The sequence below is a fragment of the Podarcis cretensis genome (genome assembly GCF_951804945.1).
Source record: "Podarcis cretensis genome assembly, chromosome: 8".
Classification (NCBI taxonomy): Eukaryota; Metazoa; Chordata; class Lepidosauria; order Squamata; family Lacertidae; genus Podarcis; species Podarcis cretensis.
The window spans coordinates 16,823,187-16,838,995 of record NC_137177.1 but is presented as its reverse complement, the minus strand read 5'-3'; the positions used below and the strand labels follow the sequence as shown (position 1 = coordinate 16,838,995).

At 42.5% G+C, this 15,809-nt stretch overlaps 1 protein-coding gene across 1 annotated transcript; it reads right to left on the bottom strand.

Annotated features, from left to right (window-relative positions):
• Positions 1-369: 369 nt before the first annotated feature.
• On the bottom strand, positions 370-8,206 carry LOC307221696 (phospholipase A2 inhibitor and Ly6/PLAUR domain-containing protein-like). The gene is made up of 6 exons (XM_079986459.1): positions 8,082-8,206; positions 7,262-7,354; positions 5,219-5,329; positions 4,216-4,368; positions 2,065-2,208; positions 370-882 (listed from the first exon to the last, which is right to left on the bottom strand). Exons 2-6 carry the CDS (start codon positions 7,308-7,310, stop codon positions 740-742), a joined length of 600 nt encoding a protein of 199 aa, XP_079842585.1. The 5' UTR covers positions 7,311-7,354; positions 8,082-8,206; the 3' UTR covers positions 370-739.
• Between the last annotated feature and the right edge of the window lie 7,603 nt (positions 8,207-15,809).

Sequence of the window (15,809 nt, the reverse complement as noted above, 5' to 3'; positions counted from 1 at the left end):
TATGCCACAACTGCAGTGAGGATAATATATGAGCAAAAATGGCAAGATGAAGACGACTGAAGACGACTGGCAGTTGAAACTCATGGAATATGCTGAATTAGCAAGTCTAAGTAGTAAAATTAGAGATCAAGATGATATTGTGTTTAAGGAGGATTGGAAAATGTTTGCAGATTATTATTATTTAAATGTAAACAAGCTAAAACGCAAGTAGGTTTGGTGTAAGAACAGCAGTAAAATACATGTCTGAGAATGCTTTGGAGGACATAATGTATAGAAGAACTATAATATGCCGTAATATTAGAAAATGTGGGGAAACCATGGATGGGGAGAGGGGAAGTCGAATACGAACTGAATGTTAATTGGAAAAAGTTTTATATATTTTTTTATTTTCCTTTGAAAAAATCTCTCTATATAAAAAAGCATAATGATGTCAAGTGACTGACAGATAGGTAGCCCTGCCCACTTGTCACTTGACACCTGGAGGGCCAGAGAATTCCCCATCTCTGCTCTAGCAGAACAAGGGGACATTTTTCATTCAAGTTATGATTTATTTGTTTCACTCAAAGAGGACATCATTCTACCCCTGGGAGGTAGAACTCATTTTTGGATGAAGTTGCAGATAAGTGATACAGAGGTGTTTAAGCAGAGTCCCCCCTCACGCAGCAGCACACAGGTGGATCAGAATAGGTTCTTCAGTGGCAGAAGCCCCCAAATCCTGAGAAGGCAGCTGATGAAGTCATCATTCTGGCCGTGAGGCTGGCACGCATTCAGCTTTTGTGACGCGAGAGTAAAAGCCGGATACGGTGGTTTCGCCTAGTTTTAAGCCATCACAAAACCCCTTAGTGGCACAGCCCTTCTGAACAACCTTGACGATGGCAGTTCCTAGATATGGGAGACAAGATGTATTCGATGAGTCCTGGGTTCCACGAACAACTGCCCTCTCTGCCCAAGTCCCAAGACATTTTCCATCCCTTGTGCTATAAGAGTTTGCAGGTGTGGTTTGGCCTTTATAATTATCACAGGCTCTCTTTCTATCTCTTACGTTTCATGTCCACTTGACCTCAGTTGCAACAGACTAGCACAACCACACCTCTGGAATCTGTTACCTGATATTGCTGTTATTGATGCGTAGCAAAGGCTAATTAATGAGTCTATTAACAGCAATCCTATACATGTCTGCTCAGAAGAAAGCCTTATTGAGTTCAGTGGGGATTATTCCCAGATGTATTTACAGCATTGCAGCATAACAATGCAAAAACAAAAACAAAAACAGAGCAAAGTAAGTCTATATAAACTTAGCAATGCAGCTGGCTTTAGACTATGTGATCCCCATCTAGCCATTTTCTGAAACCAAGTGGGTCTTCTGCATCTTTATGGTGAAAATACATCTTTATAAAGTGTATTCTATATAAAAATGTATTCTGTGAACTGTCCTGAGACCTCCGGGTATAGGGTGGTATATAAATTCTAACAACAACAACAACATGCCAAGTCAGTTGCTGAAGGACCCCTGACACCCCCTTCCAATTCTCATGTATTTTACAAATATTACAAGAAGAGATGTCCATATCCACTGAGTCTTTGCTCTATAATTTACTTAACCTAATGAGTAATTCAGTCCAGTAACCTAATAAGTAAGGAAGGATATCTCAGGGGGTAGAGAATGAGACTCTTGACCTCAGGGTTGTGGGTTTGAGCCCCACGTTGGGTAAAAGATTCCTGCATTCCAGTGGGGTTGGACTAGATGACCCTCATGGTCCCTTCCAACTCTACAGTTCTATGATTCTATGGCTTCTTTAGTCTCAGAGAGTGTATGTGGCATGAGCTCACTGAATAGGACAGATAAATGTTTTAGAGGGGCAGAAATCAGTGGCAAACTGTTCAGAGGGCTATGTAGCACCATGTAGTGCTGACTCCACCAATGTATTTTATGCATATTTTTATGTACATGCAACTGATTCTGTCAGTTGCTTTTCAACCTGCATTTTAGTTTGCCTGAAGAGAATAGATATAGGACATTGACTCTCCTTCAATGGTACATTGTATATGTGAAATTGGAATTACCATAAGAAACCATCACAGCCATTTCAAGACAGTCGTTCTGTGGTCCAACACAGTCCACCGTCTCATTGGGATCGCAAACCCCGGAAATCAAAGAATAGCAGGCTGGGCACTGCTTCCCATTGGGTTGGTTGATGCGTGGAGGCACTGAAACCAATTAGTGAAAGCCCGTTGGTTGGGAGAGCAAAGAAAGCAAGGACATTGATGCAGAGAAGAACATAGTTTTGAACTAGCAGTCCTCTATTTTACTAGGAAGTTGTAATAGTCCTGGGTCACACACCCACACCCCAAATGTCAAGGGCATGGCATGATGGATTCTGAGAAGGTGGCAGAACAGGCGAAGGAATTAATATCCTCATCAACTGCTGATGGTACCACTTTCCCAGAAGCCCCGGTGCATGAGGAATCCATATTGTCAGCATCTCCCCAGCCCAGAGGCATTTGAGCTGCCCGTTCCTCAGAGCTGGAGGGTTCCAGGCAAAAAACTACAGAGAACCCTCAGACCTCCCATTTAGAGTCTGTAGGTCTATTGCAGGTAAGGTCTTTTCAACAACTTCTGGAAACAGACACAGGTAGCCACCAGGCTGAGCTACATCACTGTCATAGCATCTGGGTTGAGATTTCCAGACTTTTCTTTCCCCTGCCTCTTTCCCCAGGAAATCACAATACTTACCACTGAACTGGAGCAAACGACAGTCAGTGGAAAACCTGAATTGCTGTTTGCTCCAATTCAGCAGTACAGTGGTGCCCCGCAAGACAAACGCCTCGCAAGACGGAAAACCCGCTAGACGAAAGGGTTTTCCGTTTTGGAGGCGCTTCACAAAACAAATTTCCCTATGGGCTTGCTTCGCAAGACGAAAATGTCTTGCGAGTTCCTGCGGGGTTTTTTCCCTGCCCCCCTTTTCCTAAGCCCTAAGCCGCTTATCAGCTGATCCGCTGATAAGCCTTATCAGCTGATCCGCTGATAAGCCTTATCAGCTGATCCGCTAAAAGCCGCTAAACCGCTAATAGCGCTAATCCGCTAAGCTGTCAATGGGCTTGCTTCGCAAGACGAAAAAACCGCTATACGAAGAGCCTCACAGAACGGATTAATTTCGTCTTGCGAGGCACCACTGTAAAGATTGTGTTTTCCTGGGGAAAGAGGCAGGGGAAAGAAAGTGCTCAAACATGGACTAGGAAAGTGTGGACCTGCGTCAAGAAAGTGTGGGCCAAGAGCAGAGCATAAGCAAACCTCACATTTTGAAAGCGTAGACACAGTTTCTGGAGAGTATGCAAATCCCATTCCTCCCTCATTCATGAGTGCAAAGGGAAAATTTCTACATCTTCTCCTTCTGAATTCTGAGCACAATTCAAAGTGTTGGTGATGACCTTTAAAGCCCTAAATGGCCTTGGCCCTGTATACCTGAAGGAGCATCTCCAGCCCCATCATTCAGACCAGACACTGAGGACCTCCTGGCGGATCCCTTACTGAGAGAAATGAAGCTACAGGGAACCAGGCAGAGGGCTTTCCCAGTAGATGTAAAGGAGATGAGGAACTAAATAACCTTTAGAAGACATCTGAAGGCAGCCCCTTATAGGGAAGTTTTTAAAAAAATTAATGTTTTATTATGTTTTTATATACGTTGGAAGCCATCCAGAGAGGCTGGGGCAACTCGGTCTGATGGGCAGGGTACAAATAAATTGACATTGTTATTGTTCTGTCACATTGTCTTATATATGGCTTGGTTTGTTCTCCTACCTTCTGTCTCTGAAGTGCTGACCACTACCATGACTCTGAATTCATGCCCCTAATTGTTAGGAACAGGTGTGTGTGTAGAACAATTTCAAAGGGAGGCTCCACTGTGAAACTTCTTCATCAAGAGGCACAATTATTTCACGTTGTTCTGAATGCAGACAATTGTTTCCTATCCTGTACTGGTGTTAATTACCTTTGTAAAGGATTATTATGCTCATTTTGTATACGTTCCAGCTCTAACTGAATTGCCAACACCTATACCTATACTTAATACATTCATTTCCCTCTGACCTCCCTGTTTATTATCCCCATCATATGTTAAGTTGAGTGCTTAATGTGTACAACAACCAGACATTGTGCATATTCACCAGGCCACCTCACCCTTCACCTTGGGCTAGCCCTGGTGAAGTATGCCTTACCTTGAGGAGTTGCAGTTTTGCAGGCATCCCCTACACAGCAAGCAATTCCTGTCCTTAGTTCTTGCCCTCGCCCAAAGTTGAGGAGTTGTGTTCTGTCTTTGCAGATTTTGGAGGATTCACAGCTTTTAGCTATTATCTGAGCTTGCATTCCACCTGCAGGGGTGGAATGAAGGAGGAAGGGTTAGGTCTCTGCTAGTTTCCTTAGCCAGAAAATCCCAAACCCAGTTCTAATTTTAAAAGAAGATATGAAATTCTCCTATATTTAGTGCATTCATTATAACTATTTACAAGGGTCATTTCCAAGCTCAAGAGGGCTTAAAACCACAGCTAAAACAATTTAAGACACCAAAAATAGGGGATGTAGTTATCGTGGTTAGGAACCATTGTTAGATGAGGATAAGGCTATCATTCACTGCTAGCCATAGTGGCTATGCCTCTGAGAGCCAGCTGACAGGAATCAGAAATGAGAAATGTGTTGTTGCATTGAGGTTCTGATTGCAAACTTTCCATGGGCATTTGGTTGGCAATGGTGAGAACAGAGTGCTAGACAAGATGGTCTTTTGGCCTGATCTGATAGTGCTCTACTTATGTTCTTTTTTCTCCCTATAATATTTTTATTAAAGCTTTTTCACAATACAATGCGATTAAAGAAACCAATCTAAAGAAAAAACAAGGGGGGAAAGAAGAAGAAAAGAATAGAAAGGAGAAAGGAGAAACAGAGAAACAGAGAAAAATAAAAGGACTTCCTATTTTCCATCTTTCAGTTGCATAAAAGAAATTATTCACTCTAGCCTGACATTCATCTGTTCTACTTTCTTAAGTTCTTAATGCTTGCCAGGGGGATAAAAGCTTCACACAATTAAAAAAAAAGTTGCCACATGAAAGATTATTTGCTTTAGGAATTGAACTGAATGACTTGTCGCCTTTGGTACTGCTGCTGCTGAGTAAACATAGTGTTGGCTAAGCTATTCACAGGCTCAGATTTGCGGTCTTTTTCACTCACCTATAGTGGTTTCAGATACAGAGATGACGCAGGTGTCATTGTCACAGGTATCCATGGGGCCAGAACAGTTGTTGCCACTGCCCATACAAACTTCACACTTCAAAGAAGCACCTGGAAAAGGGCCAACAGTTCACGCCATTCAGGAGGGTAGTAGCAAATTCAGAAGTGCAACCTCACATTTACACCCCTTCTAAGAATGTACAACCTTCTATGTTTATACAATAATCTTATAACAATGCAATGATTATTTTTTTTAGGGCCCATTACAGTGATCAATGCAGATCTCCAGGTGTTCCCTTTCAGCTGTGTGTACTATTTTCTGTGCACATCCATAGGCAAATGATTTGGAGTGCTCCTGTATCTTTTTTTTTATAGTGACTTAAGTGGTCTTGAACTTGCACACCATTTTCTTGAAATTGAAGCACCAATGCTTAGCTTTGGAGTGGACAGAACAACTCCTCTTCAGTTTTCTTCCCATGTGCCTTCTCCAGACTGACCATAGGAGCCTGTCCTCAGTGACTGACAGAATAGACACAGAATAGAGCAGGACTATTGGCGCTGTGGGTAAACCACAGAGCCTAGGACTTGCTGATCAGAAGGTTGGTGGTTCGAATCCCGACGTCGGGGTGAGCTCCCATTGCTTGGTCCCAGCTCCTGCCAACCTAGCAGTTCGAAAGCACGTCAAAGTGCAAGTAGATAAATAGGTACCGCTCCGGTGGGAAGGTAAACGGCGTTTCCGTGCGCTGCTCTGGTTTGCCAGAAGCAGCTTAGTCATGCTGGCCACATGACCTGGAAGCTGTATGCCGGCTCCCTTGGCCAATAAAGTGAGATGAGCGCCGCAACCCCAGAGTAGGCCACGACTGGACCTAATGGTCAGGGGTCCCTTTACCTTTTATTGCTTTCCTTGATCAGGATACTATACTTGATGCAGCCTACAATAACATTAGAATTTTTGCTGCTGTACCACACAGCTGATTTGTGTTAAGCTTGTGGTCTACCGACCCCTAGACCTTTTTCACATGTACTACTAGTAAGCCAGGCGTCCCCCATCTTATATCTATGCAGCTGGTTCTTCCTGTCTATGTACAGAACGTTACATTTGTCCCTATTGCAATTCATTTTGCTAGTTTGGACCCAGTTCTCCAGTCTCCTAAGGAGACTGCGTCATAAGCTACCCCTCCCAGTTTGGTGTCATCTGCAAATTTGATGAGCACCCCCTCAATTCCTTCATCCAAGTCGTTTATAAAGATGTTGAACAACAATGGGCCCAAGACAGACCCCTGTGGCACCCCACCTGCCACTTTTTTCCAGGATTAATGAGTACTCTTTGGGTTCGTTCATCCAACCAACTTCAAATCCACCTAACAGTAACTTCATTCAGTCCACATTTCACCAGCTACCTGCCGGTGGAAGGGCAACAAGGAGGAACTGCCACTGAGAAGGCCCTCTCCTGAGTCCCTAGCAAGCTTGCCCTTCCACTTGAATAAAACATCTCCAGTTTGAACTGGTCCTACCCCCTCTTTGGAGGGGACCAGACTCAATTGTGGGGCTTGCATCAACATCTCCAATACTACAATGACCTCCCTCTTGGCTGGAAGCTGGTGGGAAAGGGTCTAGAACTAGGATGGAGTGTGTGGTCCTTCAGCCTCTTATCAGCCTGAGCCAGCATGGTTGGAGAACCTCAGGTTTCTACCCCTGCATTATGTAAAATTCTCCTTTCCCCATCACACAGGAGCTATACTGGTTCCCATAACAATGTAACACCAGATGGCATGACAACGGAAGCGTTCCTGACCTTCAAGGATGGGAAAGAAATTTGCTTTAGCTCACTTTAAATAAAAAATATATGCAAGCCTTCTTCATTCATCACAAAACACAAACCGAAACGGCTATCCCTTCAACATTCGCACATCTCCAAATGTTGCAATGCAGTTTCCAAAGAGTGCGTACAGAAATGCAAGCATAAATATGGAAGAAACTGAAATGGACACATTCAGAACTTGGGAAAAACTGAAATCAACAGGTTCTCCCATCCCTACTTACCTATAGTCACAAGCAGAAAGCCAACGGCGAGTCCCAGCAGGAACTTCATGGTGATGCCAAATGCTGGTGAGTAGCTTCAGAAACAAACTGCCCCTGTAATATAATTTGTTAGGTGGTGAAGTGTTCTAAATTTAACAAGCTTTTGGGGGACGGGATGGGGAGCACGCCTTCAAGTTACATATCTCTGAATCTAAAAAATGATATCTGCTCTCTGTCACGAAATGTGCTAAGTGACCTAGGGACAATCACCTACTCTCAGACTAACTTACCTCACAGCGTTGATGAATGGGGAAAATTGGGGTGGGGAGAGATTGTGCACCTCCTTGTGCTCCTCTGGTGAACGACATGGTACACATGTGATTCAGAAACAATAATATCAAAGCATGTCCCTTTCATTACAGAGGGGGAAAACAGAGGGGTTTTTTTTATCCACAGAAGGCTGCATGACTTGTATAAATTCCACCAGATACAGAAGTAACATAAAAGCATAAGAAGAACATCAGGTTTCAAAGACACAGCTAGTCCAGTATCCTGATCTCACTGTTGAACATTTACAATGCCTGAACATGGCTAAATTAGATCAAACTGGGCAGATGACCTAGGGCTATGTTCAACTAAGCATAGACACATTGAAATCGATGAAACAACATTTGCCATGCCCATTAACCTCAATGGGTCTACTCTGAGTAGGACCAACATTGAATACGGCCTCTGGACTCCAAGGTTCCATTCTACTTGGATGATAGCTTAGATACAATTTTCGTAAGCTTAAGTTCAAGGATCGGACTAGGAACATATCAGAGGATGATGATGGCCTTACCAAGAGTTCTCAGGTGTTGTCAGGATGGTGTCTGTAGGAAGAGGAAGAAAAGACAGGCTTGGGATGTTTTCCTCTCTGTTTTCATTTGTTGCTCTCTTTATAAACAAGAATTTGAGGACGTATTTCCTAAGCTCCTCCTCCTATTACAGATTTCTGAAACCCATTCCTTCAGTTTCTGGGCCAGTGTCCTTTCATTTCCCTATTTTGGTAGTGCTCAGAATCAATTAAAAAAACTTGTAGCCCAATCCTTCCTTTACCCATTCAGCATCTGAAGTAAATTTGCTTCTGAAAGCCAACTAAGCTATAGGTAGCAATGGATGCATCAGCCAATTTCAGTATCTCTTCTTTTCTTTTTTCATTCTAAAGGTCAGTTTTCTAAAATTTCAGCTCTCTCTCTCTCTCTGTCTTTTAAAAAAAGAAGTCTCCATGAACCTATATCAACATTTTAGTGCAAATTTCTCCCAAAATACACGTTTGCATTTGCTTAAATATGGTTTTTCCAGTAGTGATGTATGGAAGTGAGAGCTGGACCATAAAGAAGGCTGATCGCCGAAGAATTGATGCTTTTGAATTATGGTGCTGGAGGAGACTCTTGAGAGTCCCATGGACTGCAAGAAGATCAAACCTATCCATTTTTAAGGAAATCAGCCCTGAGTGCTCACTGGAAGGACAGATCGTGAAGCTGAGGCTCCAATACTTTGGCCGCCTCATGAGAAGAGAAGACTCTCTGGAAAAGACCCTGATGTTGGGAAAGACTGAGGGCACAAGGAGAAGGGGACGACAGAGGACGAGATGAGCTTTCGTGTGCATGCAAGGTATCTGAAGAAGTGTGCATGCACACGAAAGCTCATACCAAGAACTAACTTAGTTGGTCTTTAAGGTGCTACTGGAAGGAATTTCTTTATTTTGTTTTAAATTTTTATTTTATATTCTTGTGAAGTTTTTCTTACTATCCAACAGTACATAAATTCTGTTAGATTAAATCAATTAAATAAGAAAATCCAATCGTTGCCAAATGCATCAGGAGCAGGGGAAAGGTTAAAAAATTTAAAATAAATCAAATAGTGCCTCTTTAAATCAGAATGTAGCCATGGCATGGAATTTCACACCAGGGTTGTGATACAAAGAAATATAAAGCCCCATTCCTAACCTCCCATTTTGCCGTGTGCTCCTGTTACAGAACAGAGAGGAATCTCCTTCAAAATAATAGGACTGCTGCTGTTAGCTGAGATCAGGTTGCAGCAGCAACAATTGACAAAGAATCAGGAAGTGTTCTAAACTAAACCTCTTCATTAAGGTCACATTCACACCATACATTTAAAGCACAAAGGTAACACTTTAAACAGTCACATCTCCCCCCAAAACTATCCTGGGAAAAGAAGTTTGTTACAGGTGCTGAGAATTTTCAGGAGACCCCTAGTTTAACAATCAATCCCTCCTCCCGGAGAACTCTGAAAATTGTAGCACTCTAAAAGGAATTGGGGTATCCTAACAATCTTCTGCACTCTTAAGGGACTACAGCTCCCAAAATTCTTTGGGTGAAGCTGTGTGGTCTCATGGTGCTTTTCAATGTATGGCGTTAATGTGGACCGAATCACTACAATTTAGTCACAACTTGAGTTTTGCTGTGTTTTTACCTGATGCTAGACACGCATGCACACAAATGTCAGCTATAATTGAGTGGAGTCCCACAAGAGCTGGGACCTTCTCCCCTGAACTGCTTCTCCAAAGGCCTCTCCTGGCCTTAGATGGGAAGAAGGAAGAGTGTGTGGAATTGTCCACTTCTTGGGAGAAAAGCGATGACAAACCTAGACAGCATCTTAAAAAGCAGAGACATCACCTTGCCGACAAAGGTCCATATAGTTAAAGCTATGGTTTTCCCAGTAGTGATGTATGGAAGTGAGGGATGGACCATAAAGAAGGCTGATCGCCGAAGAATTGATGCTTTTGAATTATGGTGCTTGAGGAGACTCTTGAGAGTCCCATGGACTGCAAGAAGATCAAACCTATCCATTCTTAAGGAAATCAGCCCTGAGTGCTCACTGGAAGGACAAATCCTGAAGCTGAGGTTCCAATACTTTGGCCACCTCATGAGAAGAGAAGACTCCCTGGAAAAGACCCTGATGTTGGGAAAGATTGAGGGCACAAGGAGAAGGGGACGACAGAGGACGAGATGGTTGGACAGTGTTCTCAAAGCTACCAGCATGAGTTTGACCAAACTGCGGGAGGCAGTGGAAGACAGGAGTACCTGGCGTGCTCTGGTCCATGGGGTCACAAAGAGTCGGACACAACTAAACAACTAAACAACAACAACATTTGCTTAACACACACATATTTGCAAAGCCTTGTTCCGCAATATGATGCACTTCTGCCTGCTTTTAATTATTTACTGAATTCATTAATTGGCAGAGCCTCTAATTTTGTTATTTTTCAATAAATGGAACCGTTCCCCCATCCAATAAATTGTGTTGAGACTTCATTCAGGGTATGGGGGCAATTTGGGTTTCTGTGTTTTCTGCTATAGACTTCAGTGTTTTCAGACCATATTTTTTTAACCCACCTCATGACTCGGATAGGAGCTTCAGTGTTGCGCAATGAGAGAGAATAGGGAAATGAATTATGTAAAGGCATTTTTTTTTTTTTTTTGCCAATTTAAGTAGACCTCATCCAGATGCAGGCTCAGCACTGGTTGTCCTCAACAAAAATAGATTTGTTTTCAAGTATCTTACTTCCTCTTCTGATTTTCTTTTTAAATAGTTAGAACATTAGATGAACCCACTGGGTCAGGTCAGTAATTGCCAGCCAGGTCAGGCATCCCCTTCTCTTCTCTGCCCTCCTGCAATTCCCAGCAATTGGTCCTCAGAGACATATCTCCTCTGAAATGGGAGGTAGAACATAGCCATTATGGCTGGTAGGCGTTGGTAGCCATGCCCTCCATGGTTGTGCATGAAGGAAGACTTTGCAGGTCTTGGGAGAGGCCATGTGCCTCAAGCAGGGAAGGGAACTTAAGAACACAAGCCATTGGTTCCTCTAATTCAGGGACGTCCAACTCCGAAGAGACTGTGATCTACTCACAGAATAAAAAACTGGCAGTGATCTATAACTTTTTTGAAGAGGGAGAAGGGGCAAAAGTTGCTCAACAAAAGATCACTAAGGAAAGAATGTACCTCACAGCGAAAACTCTGTCTTCTGTTCTAGCAATCAGGTGGGAATGGAGGGCAGGTCAAGAGGGAGGAGCAGGATGCTCTTGTGACACTGCAAAGGAAAAGGAGCCAGAAATCGACCCCGATCGACCAGAACCTCCCGGGGATTGACCAGTCGATCCCAACTGACCTGTTGCACATCCCTGCTCTAGTTTAGTGTGTTCTTCACTAATCACAAAGCAAATGCTCTACCACTTAGTTGAGAAACTTCCAGATTGGGCAGGGTAAGTCCAGCATTTTTTAAAATTTTATTTATTTATTTGGTTTTTCAGATGAAAATTTTACAGTCACATAGCCAACATACAACATAAAAACAAGATTCCATGGAATCTCTTGGACTTCCCTCCTCCCCTTTGCCGGTCCTATTGTTAATCATTTCCTCCTGCATCTTTTATGATAATGCAAACCTTTTACCTCTCCAATGTGTCCAAAATTCATCTTTAAACTACAAGTGATATTCCAATCCTACTTACGATTTTAACTGTTTACAATGGTTTTTAAGATAAGCTATAAATTTCCCCGATTCCTTATTAAAATTTTGGTCTTACTGATTTCTGATTCTTCTGGTCATTTTTGCTATTTCGGCATAATCCATCAATTTAATCTCTGCTCGGGACTTTATCTTCTTTCCATCTCTGGGCCAATAACATTTGTGCAGCCGTGGTAGCATACAGTCTTTTCTGCTCCCTTTGGATTTTGGCACCTAGAATTCCTAAAAGGAAGGCTCCAGGTTTTTATTTAGAAAAGGTTATTTTAAACATTTTTTTCAACTCATTATATACAGTAAAGGTAAAGGGACCCCTGACCCTTAAGTCCAGTCGCAGATGACTCTGGGGTTGCGGCGCTCATCTCGCTTTACTGGCCGAGGGAGCTGGCATTTGTCCACAGACAGCTTCTGGGTCATGTGGCCAGCATGACTAAGCCACTTCTGGCGAACCAGAGCAGTGCATGGAAACGCCGTTTGCCTTCCTGCTGGAGTGGTACCTATTTATCTACTTGCACTTTGACGTGCTTTCAAACTGCTAGGTTGGCAGGAGCTGGGACTGAACAACGGGAGCTCACTCCATTGCAGAGATTCAAACCGCTGACCTTCTGATAGGCAAGCCCAAGGCTCAGTGGTTTAGACCACAGCGCCACCCGCGTCTCATTCCTTAAAATTATTTTACTACCTAACATTTCCACCACATATGATAAAAAGTGCCTCCATTTTCCTTACATTTTCAGCATACATTTGACCCAGTTTTATACATTTTTGCTAGCATAAGGCAGTCTTCAACACGCCCAGCTTTAGTTGTGTATACCACAGCCCAGAAAATAAACTTGGTGCTGGAGGGCTGGCTTTCTCCACTGGGCCTCAAACTTGAGATCATTGCTGCAGACAATGCCAGCAACATTATAGACACATGTTAAAAGTTGCAACATGTAGGGTGCATTGTCTGCTATCTTCTAAATGTGCTAGTGCCATTGTGCTATCAACAATGGATAGACTTATCCTCTATGAATTTGTGCAATTCTCTTTTAAAGCCATTTAAATTGGTGGTTATCATTGAGTCCTGTTGGAGTGAGTGCCATAGTTCAACTATGTGCATTGTGAAGGGCTTTATTGTATCTGTCCTAAATTTTCTGTCATTCAGCTTTCAAGACCACTCGTGTACCCCACAAGCCCCAGCAGACCATTCTTTGCGAATCAAAATCCCATTTTATTGCTCTGTTCTTTTTCTGTTGGCAACGCTTCCTGGAAGCAAGAAAACTACTTGCTCAGTAATTTCACTGAATTTCACTGTCAGCAATTTGGTTATTTTTTCCCTGCTTGGTGTTTTGTTCCATACAGTACAATTTTTGTACGTGACAGCCACAGACTTTTTCATATCATGTCCACCACTTCCCCATTATCCCCCCCCCCCACTTTTCGGTGGTGTGTTTGTGTGTGTTGCACATTTAGTACAATCAATGAACATTATCAGTCATATAGACTCAGATATTTTGTTTGCTACTGGGTTAGGGGCAAAAAAGTGTCTGGAATTACTTCAGACAGAGGAATAGGATGCATAAATTCAAGCTTCCTGCCTTCAACAACATAATTGTGAAAACTGCTTGGAGATGTATTTATTTTTAACTAAGGGGTCTATACATTTTGTTAAATAAAGATTGTTCAGATTTTTTTTATTGACAAAAAACCCAGGATCATATAAAGCTTTTTTTTTTTCATTCCAGAAGCATAGTTATTGAAACCCAGACAGCACTCACTCCAAACATTTAATGCACTATGATACCACTCTGAATAATCATAGCTTCCCGCAAAGAATCGTGGGAGGTGTAGTTTGTTAAGGGTGCTAAGAGTTGTCAGCTGACCTCCTATTCCCCTCCCAGAGCTTCAATTCTCAGAGTTCCTTGTGAAGAGGGATTGATTGTTAAATTGCTGTTCCCCGCCTTGACTTTCTGAAATAATATGAGAACGGAAACACAGTCATTCTTTGAAATTTTCACTTTACCAAATTTTGTGATGCAGTTCTTCAATCAAACGATGTTTACAAAATTGCAGAAAGTGAGCATCAGAATGAATCTATTAGTGAAAATTAATAAATTAGTGATAATCACATGCAGAAATGCATTGTATTGGGGGGGGGGGGTGCTTGCAAAATTTTGCACATTAGTCCAAAATGCATACAAAAAGATGTTTATAAGGAGAAATTTGCACAAAGGTGCTGGAGATTTTTCACGAGGATTTAAAAATAGTTATAACAAATTGGTGCAATATGCGGAGAATTGAGCAGAAGATTGGAAAAATGAGAAATTGAGAGAACCTCAATGGACACATCTATCCATTTGTAGCAGTACTGTAGGGTGGGCTGAATGCACCAGGGAATGCATGATGCCTGTTATCAATATTAATCTACAGTAGCTTTGAAATAAAGGTACCAATTAACTATTCTTTCTGTGTACACAAGGAGGAGCCAGAGCTTAGTGCTGGAGTACATGAAGGTACTGCTTCAACCTGTAGCTAAAGCAGGACACTCTGTGGTCCTCCACACATCACTGAACTCCAGCTCCCATTGTCCTTGCCCACTGGCCATGATCTTTGGGGCTGACCATCATCTCATTTCCAGACCACCTTCTTGTGCATAGCATAGAAACACAATGCAAAACCAAAAGGCTCCACCATTTGAAAGGCAGTGGCACAACTCTATTCTATACTGATGATATCAGGCAAATCCCAATGTATGCAAGATGATTGTTGATTGTCATACAACCTCCCCACAAGCAAATTAGAATGGATGCTCCAAAGCGGTTTAATAGTCCATCACTCTTCCCAGGAAATTCTGGAAGTTTCAGCTCTGTTTGGGGGGAATGGAGCCTCCTAGCAACTCTCGAAACCTTTAATAAACTACAGCTCCCATAATTCTTTGTGGGAAGTCACTACTGTTTAAAGTGGTATCATAGTGCGTTAAATGTATGCTGCACGGAAATGGAATGAGGGTACAATTCCAACCAAAGAAGAGAGGCAAACAAAATTGATGAATGATGCCGAGATGGCAATACTTACAGGAAGAATTAGACACCAGGAAGAGGAGGTCTTTAATAAAGAATGGGGAAAGTTTAAATTTATTTGTATTGTAAACAATTACATACATGGTAGGATTGACAGAAAACTTGTAGTAAAAATTAGAACTATGGATGGACGAAGGATTTATAAAACTAGAGTTATGAAAGAGACGTAGAGGGGAAAATCATTACATTAAAATCCACAATGAGGAGGGGGGAGAAGGAAGTCAAAAGGGATTACAGTGGTATCTCTAGATGTGAATGGGATCTGTTCCGGAGCCCCGTTCACATCTAGAAGCAAACGTAACCCGCGTTTGCGCATGCACGGGTCACGTTTCAGTGCTTCTGCGCATGCGTGTGACATCATTTTGAGCATCTGCGCATGCCAAAGCGGTGAAACCCGGAAGTAACGCACTCCGTTACTTCTGGGTTGCTGCGGAGCGCAACTCGAACACGCTCATCCCAAAGCACATTCAACCCGAGGTATGACTGTATATGTTTATGTATTTAATCCATTTGCTTATGTAAAATAGAAAATGCAAAAATAAAATGTATATATTTTTAAATAAAAATTAAATGTATGGTGTGGAAGTAGCTTAAATCACACTGCTGCAGAGCAGTCCTCATTCTAGGATGTGGGGGACCCTTGGACAAGGTGTCCTCAGTGGGGGGGGGGGCCCACACTCCTGCCAAGGCATTACATGCCCACTTACTTGCCCTTTCTTTTTGGGCCCAATCTGTGCCCATTGGTGGCTGGCACTCCCTGGTACAGAGCCCAATAACAGGTGGAGCCAAAACCAAAGCCTGAAGAGACTAATTCTCATTTTCTCTTACTATCCTCCTTGCTGCTAAGCTCTACAAGGGAAACACTGAGCTTAATAATAATAATAATAATAATAACTTATTATTTATACCCCGCTCATCTGGCTGGGTTTCCCCCACCACTCTGGGTGGCTTCCAACAAAATATTAAAATACAGTAG